The sequence below is a fragment of the Adiantum capillus-veneris genome, chromosome 18 (genome assembly GCF_014529385.1).
Source record: "Adiantum capillus-veneris isolate H3 chromosome 18, ASM1452938v2, whole genome shotgun sequence".
NCBI classification, from domain to species: domain Eukaryota; kingdom Viridiplantae; phylum Streptophyta; class Polypodiopsida; order Polypodiales; family Pteridaceae; genus Adiantum; species Adiantum capillus-veneris.
In genome coordinates this window covers 140,085,004-140,092,698 of record NC_140948.1, presented here as the reverse complement: position 1 = coordinate 140,092,698, position 7,695 = coordinate 140,085,004, and the positions used below count along the sequence as shown (strand labels likewise).

Below are 7,695 nucleotides of genomic sequence, written 5' to 3'. Positions count from 1 at the left end.
AAGAGTCTTGCCCCCGCAGTTGCGGCTTCTACGTCTAACATCTCATTTGTCGTCGATCCCTTCACTCTTCATATAAAGGAAGGGGGGGGGGGGGGGGGGGGGGGGGGATATGATGGCAAGCATCAATCTCCATACTCCCACCTTATAGCCAAGCAGTGTTCGAGAAAAATGTGTCTCAGCTTAATATCGTGCCGTTTTCAATTTCGAAAATGCCGATTGAAGGCAAGAGGAAAAGGAGAAATTCCGCCCCAAAATAGAGAAAATTAGTATAAAAACTCAAAAAATAGACCTAATTTTTTAAAATTTCCTCTTGGAAAATTCAAGAAAGGGAATTTTGTATGTTTGGAAAAATGATTTTTCCCGAACAATGGAGCCAAGAGCCAATAGTCACGTACTGTTTGGGATGGTGCGGCGACGATGATCGAGTGTTACCCATTTCTAAGATCTTATGTGGCCCCATTCATACAAAGGTTGGTACAACTTCAAGTTCCAAGGAAGGTGTGAAAATGCACTCCTAGGACCAAGAGCCTAAGAGGAGAGGCGAGAGCAAAAGTGAAAATTTGCGCGGTGACAATGAATGTCGGTTTTCAGTGTTGCTTTAGAATATGCTTTGTCGGACGCAAGGACATTGTAGGCCGCAGCAAATATCAAGGAAGATTTGGACTCCACAGTACTTGGACTTGAATAGAATGACAGAATTGCTCCTCTTTCCTCATACGCGTAGTTCACACACACAGGCACCGATAAACTCACTCTCAATTTCCACACACTCCACCTCAGCATATAAATGAAGGCATCAATCAACCCAATTCTGAGAAAATTACATACACAAATCCACCCACCTTTGCACATTTACAGCTTAAATCAGCTCCCTCTGCAACAATCATGCCATACACACACAACTCTCCCATCATGCCATATACACACAACTCTCCCGCACACGACAGCCACACCCAACTCCATGCCCATTACCACGACGACATTAGCACCAATCTCTTAGCGCCTCTCCGCCTCGGCGACGAATTCGAGCTCTCCCACAGGTTCAACTGTCCTTCTTGTATCTAAAAGCATGAGGGAAACTGAGAGGTTTTTGTTGCCTACAAGAGGGCCAGCCTTCTCATTCTGTCTTTGATATTTGCCAGAGTTGTTCTTGCCCCCGTTACGCGATGCCGAGCTTTGCACTATGTGCCTCAACCTGCTCATGTCAAGTATTACGGCGAGAGGACCACTCCTGGAGGCTTGTTAATCACAGAGGGGGCAGCCATCTGTCAACAAGGAATTGGGTAATCAATGGTGCATATAAGCATGTATTTCACTTATCACATGAGAGTGGCAAAGCAATCCACTACAACTGGGATTAATTAATGTTTGTTAATGTATCTCTGCTTGTGAACAGGTTCCCCCATTCTCCCGGCATTTGGTCGGAAGAGCAACTGCAAGCATGGTCTGAAGTGGTTCAAGCTGTTCATGACAGGGGAGGCTACATCTTCTGTCAGCTATGGCACGTCGGCCGGGCCTCTCATACATGTATGTTGTATAAGCAATGCAAGTGTATGTACATGAAACATTGTGCTGTTTGTATACACATTTCAACACAGCATTACACTCCGTTCTGATTGAATCCAAACTGCCACAGATTATCAGCCTGACGGAGAGCTTTCTCTTCCAGTGTCATCAACATCGACGAGGGTTCCCCAGCCATGGTCGATACGACTGCCAGAAGGAACTATGTCAGAGTACTCCAAACCAAGAGCATTGCATAAACATGAGATACCTATGGTGGTGCAACAGTTCCAACAGGCCGCACGAAATGCGAAATGTGCAGGTATGAAGCACCTTTGCCCTGCAGAGTTCCCGGAAACAGAGTCGTACAACATGATGACTTACTATTCTACTTGCTTGTGCAGGCTTTGATGGAGTCGAGATCCACTGCGCTCATGGATACCTCGTAGACCAGTTTCTGAAGGATGGTATCAACAACAGGGATGACGAGTATGGAGGTTCTGTTGAGAACCGCTGCAGATTTGCATTAGAAGTGATTGAAGCTGTGGCTGAAGAGATGGGCGAGCAACGCACAGCAGTTCGCATTTCGCCCATCATTGACCACCTAGGAGCTACAGACTCCAATCCGCGAGCACTTGGACTCCATCTCATTTCCCACCTAAATGACATGAATCTGGCGTACCTTCATGTCACCGAGCCACGCTTCACAAACCAAGGGCTCAAACCCTCATCTGAAGGCAAGTACTCTCTCATGATGCACAGATAAAAGCTGAATGTGAAATATGTGTGCCCATCATAAGCTTGCATGTTGTCCAAGTATTCTCTAATGTACAGATAAAAGCATGTTCAGAGGAGTGAGCATATCATCATGAACATGCACATGTTGTGGCATGCAGATGACCGCCATGATGACCTGCTACTGCTCTTGAGAGAAGCTTTCAAAGGCAAGATGATGCTAAGTGGTGGTTACGACCGCAGATCAGGCATGGATGCAATCAGGAGTGGGGTGGCAGACCTGATATCATATGGGCGCTTGTTCATCTCCAATCCAGATTTGCCGCTGCGTTTTGCGATAGAGGCCGGGCTGAATGCATATGACCGCTCCACCTTCTATACGCATGACCAGGTAAAGGGCTACTTGGATTACAACAGGCTCAGTTCTGACGAGGTCGAGCAAGGGTGGGCAAGAAGGCGGGAAGAGTCGAGGACCGATCAGAAGGGGAGGAGAAAACAGCTGCTGCGGGTGCACATCAGCAACAAATGCGGCCCTGCTTGGGGAGGTGCTAGCGGTGCGCTGCTGCCCAGCTCGCCTGCGACTCCCATTGCTGCTGGCTCACCACGTCCTTGAATGGGAGGTTTTTGCTTGAAGCAGGAGTTGAGCTCTTGACTGTGCAAACTCTCAAGATATACACGCAAAAAGAAGCCAGGCATCCGTGACCTTAACATCTGAAAGAGTATAGTTTAGCCTAGCGTATTTTTTGAAGGGCAACCCACATTTTCACCATGTTAAAAAACTAGCAAAATACCCATATACAGGTAAAATGCCCGGCCAAAAATCTACATTCATCACCTCACATTTGAGCGATATATATACACTAGATTTTTTGTACAAGATGTAGATAGATTTTTGGAGTGCAATTAGGAGAGTATAGTTCCCAAATGAAGTTTTTTGTCACCCTGACCACGATACACTCAGAGCTATTCAGCTGAAAGTGGACACATGGATGAAGTTAAGAGAGCTTGAAACCAGAAGAAATGCTTCAAACATTTTTTCTATTTTTCAAAGAGCATTTAAAAACATATCTTAATCTTGTTCAACGGTCGCTCATTGAACTTACGCCGTCGTTTTATCTTGCTTAAACATTTGAAAATTATCATCATTTGTTGTAAATGATTTGTCATGTAGGTTTTTTATTTGGACCATCCGTCTATAATCATCATTTGTTGTAAATGATTTGTCATTTGGGTTTTCACTATAAGAGGAGTTGTCTATAATCGCTAACAATGCCGTGGAAAAACAAAGGAAAAAGGGGAGAGAAAAATTTGTAGGGGCGGCAATAATCGCGGCTATGAACGCGGTAGTGGTTTCTCAGCAATAAGCGCGGTAATAGTCGCGGCAATATACCCGCTGCTATTACCGCGCTTATTATCACTACACGCCAATTCAAAAATAAAGATGCTCATTTGGGCCACCCAAATTTGGGTGGCTCAAATGAGCACCGTTATTTTTGACCTGCATAAAACAATAAAACATCAATAGTTTTTTGGAAGAGTATAAAAAATACCCAAAGAATTGGAATTGAATTTACTTTACCTTGACAATTAAAAATGTAGAAGATCAACTATTTAAAAAAATTACAATAAAAAGTGAATAGTTGTATATACATTGTGCCACATTGGGACTTTACGAAAGTTTTGACAAAACATTTTTTTCTTTAATCCTCGCTGTCCAGAGGCACGTATGTTGGATCACTTTGATTCTACATAAACCCAAACCAAATTAAACAATTATCCACAGCTCAAAACAATTGATACAAAATTACTTGTTCTCTCTCTCTCTCTATTTATCTACCTCTATTCCTCTTTCTCTCACTCTCTTTATCTATTTTTCTCTCTCTTATCTAACATTTCTCTTTCTTTATTTATTTCTCTCTCTATCTAACATTTCTCTCCCTCTCTCTCTCTCTCTTTATCTATTTCTCTCTCTATCTAACATTTCTCTCCCTCTCTCTCTCTCTCTCTCTCTCTCTCTCTCTCTCTCTCTTCTCTATCTATCTAACACTATCCAAACAATCATTTCCAAAACGTGCCTAACAAATCAATCATTTCCAAATGTGCGTAGCAAAGCAACCATTTTCAAACGTGCTTAGCAAAGCAACCATTTTAAACAAGCCATGCGAAGCAGCCATTTCCTAATGAACGAGGTATGTTATGGATTCTCTATTTTCTCTATTTTTTTGATTTATGTGTGTGTGTGTGTGTGTGTGTGTGTGTGTAGTAAGAAACAAAAGGGGAAGAGGGAGGATGTGCTTCTGTGTTTACCTCTTCTTTGTAGCGCGATTGAGCTTCGACTAGGTTGAGCTTCCAAAGACGATGGCGGAATACTCTCTTGCCGAAACTTGGACGAAACCCTCTTTGACGAAACTTGAGAAGCTTGGAGAAGGAGAGAGAGGGAAGGGAGAGGTTGGGGGGGAGGGGGAAGCTTAGGAGCGATGGCGAAGCGCAAGAACGCAGGGTATGCTGCAAAAACGCGGCATACTCTGCCTTCTTTCCTTTTATAGGTGCCAGTTATTACCGTGGCTATTACCGCCTATATTACCACGATCAGCCATTTCAAACGGATACATGGGAATCCGAGGTTACAGACAGGGGAGGGGGGGTACAAACCGTCCCCTCTACCCTTAGATATACATTATTTCATTTTTTAGTCTTTTTTTAATGAAGATTTTTAATTTTTTATGGATACTTTATTTTGTAGTACTTTTAAATGTTTATTAATTGAATTTTTAAAATCTCTTTTAGTTAAAAAATAATTTTAACACTCATTGTCATTTATTCCTTTTGACTTTAACTATATGTAATTTTTCTAATGGAATTAAGTGTTTTTCTAATTATTTATTTTTTAGGACACATGACTAAGTAAACAACCTTTCGTGTGTGCATGACATCGACTGGGATAATCATGGTCCTCCTGGAGGCCCAGAGCGAGATCGTTGGCTCAAGGAAAAACTACCTTGTCCTTGCGTCAAGTGCAAAAGGGCAATTCCTCGCTTGAGGCGCATTGCTTTGGAGCACGTGGAGAACGAAGGGCTTTGGCATCCTCGGAAAAGTGCTCGGAGAGATGATAACACGACTCACGCGTCGCTTGAGGAGGTGCCCCATTGGTCTGTGTTCGATGGTGGTGCACCGACGCGCAAGGACGACCGGCAGAGACAAGAGCGACTGGGCGATTTGGGTACACCACATGGTGATCCTCCCGTTGGCTCTACGTCGGCAGCTCCTATGGCGTCTTCGTCGCACTTTGAGGTAGAGGATGAGCACATGTTTGACATGTGTGATGAGTTACTAACTCATAGCGCGACGTGTGTGAGGAGGATTGTCAGCCCTGTACTAAACGGGCTGCTGAAATGGAGGATAGATTGATGACGAGTACCCGAACACCTCTTTACGACGGTGCACGGTACTCGGTGCTCCGAGCATCGTTGAAAGTACTTAACTTGTAAGAAAAGTTCGGTTGGAGTAATGCAAGTGTCGATGCACTACTTCTGTAAGTATGGAATGTGGCTTTTATATACTCTCTCCCTCTCTCTTTATGGTGTTGTCTTCTAGGAATTATACTAATACGCATGTTTGTTGTAGTTTGATGGGCAAAATGTTGCCAAAAGATCACCACATACCTCCAGATCATCGAAGAGCTAGATCGTATGTCACTGCACTTGGAATGGAGTATGAGCGCATCCATGCATGTGTCAACGATTGCATGCTATACCGCAATGAGCATGCACATGCTACCTCATGTCCCGTGTGCGGTGAGGCACGATACAAGATAGGTGTGAGCGGGGCACACCTACCCCTCAAGGTATTGAGACATTTTTCATTAATTCCTCGCATCCAACACATGTTTAAAAGAAGGTCTACCGTGGAGCTTCTCAGGTGGCACGCAAACCATCACTCAAATGATGGAATGATGCGTGTCCATGCCGATTCACCTGCATGGAGGCACATCGAAACTCAATGGCCAGAGTTTAGGTTGGAGCTTCGACACTTGAGGCTTGGGTTAGAAAGTGATGGTGTCAACCCCTTCGGCACTAAATCTACTTCATGGAGCACTTGGCTTGTGGTGATCGTCAACTACAATATTCCACCATGCGAGACAACTAAGAAGGAAAATATACTTCTTTCCTTGCTTGTGCCAGGGAAGTACAAAGTGTCAAATATTGACATTTACCTCGAGCCCCTCATCGAGGAGTTGGAGGAGTTATGGAGATACATTCCTGTTGTCGATGTCTCACTTGCAAAGGGGGGGAGAGAGGCTCAAGTGAGGGGAATCCTTATGTGGACTATGCACGACTATCCTGGGCTTGGAGAGATTTTTGATAACCCCTGTCCTCTATCTCTCTTTCCCTCATTCCCTCTCTTCTTTTAGCTCACTTTCGTTCACTCATCTCTCTAACCATATGATATGTATGCAGGGTTGTCCACATCGGGGCACAATGCATGTCCTACTTGCGGGCCATCGTTGGTGACAGAGAGGCCCGATTACTTGTGCAAGGTAATCTATCCAAACAACCATCATTTCTTACCCCAAGGGCATAACAAGCACAAGGCTCCAACAAATGGGAAGGCTCTTCTAAAGCTCACCATGGCAGATTAGGCAACCATTTGGGAGGAACACCACAACAACAATCTGGCTCCGTGTCCTCCACCAAAAGGTATGTCAAGGTATTCCATATTTTTAGGCTTCCATATTGGAAGGACTTAAAAATACAACACCTCTTGGATCCCATGCACATATTCAAGAATGTAGCCCAAACACTATGGGACCACATTATTGGCAAGAAGGACTCTTTGGGTGCGAGGGAGGATTTGAAGCTTTTAAAACGTCTCCCCGCCTCTGCTACTCCACGACGTGCCCCAAATGAAAAGATTGTGCTTCCTAAAGCACCATGGATGCTAGCAAAAGAAGAATTAGACAAGGTGAAGGGTACCATCACCTCTATTCGCAAACCAACAGGATACATGAGGTCGCTAAAGGGAGCTTTCAGGCCAGGTGTTTGCAAGAGAGGGAAGCATGGAGACAAGCACATGGAGGAAGGAGGGCACCCCCAATGCGTAGACACCTTGCATGTTTCCCAGATCTCATTAGTGTAGAGTGGATTCATGAGAGAATGACCGAGGCAAAAGCGCGCGGAGAAGACATCACCAACAAAGAATGGGAGTATGCACAAGGCTGAGTACCAAAGGTAGATACTCATATACCTAAACCATATTGTCTCGCTATTTCTTGAAATTATCTTTAATATGTATTTGATAAATTAAAATATTTTTCTATTTTGTAATGCCTTTCCTTTAACTCTATGTGGTCAAAGGATCGTCACTTTCGTTCACGCCACATTGACGAGCATAGAACCACCATGGATTGTGCCATCATGGGCAACTTTGACACAAACGGTGATGAAGCTAGGTACTGCG

At 44.1% G+C, this 7,695-nt stretch overlaps 1 protein-coding gene across 1 annotated transcript; it reads left to right on the top strand.

Moving 5' to 3' along the window:
- Window positions 1-405: 405 nt before the first annotated feature.
- LOC147436522 (12-oxophytodienoate reductase 3-like) lies at window positions 406-3,303 on the top strand. Its single transcript, XM_086489396.1, has 6 exons — window positions 406-1,040; window positions 1,143-1,283; window positions 1,397-1,527; window positions 1,637-1,825; window positions 1,908-2,240; window positions 2,400-3,303. Exons 1-6 carry the CDS (start codon window positions 886-888, stop codon window positions 2,849-2,851), a joined length of 1,401 nt encoding a protein of 466 aa, XP_086345522.1. The 5' UTR covers window positions 406-885; the 3' UTR covers window positions 2,852-3,303.
- The last annotated feature ends 4,392 nt before the right edge of the window (window positions 3,304-7,695 follow it).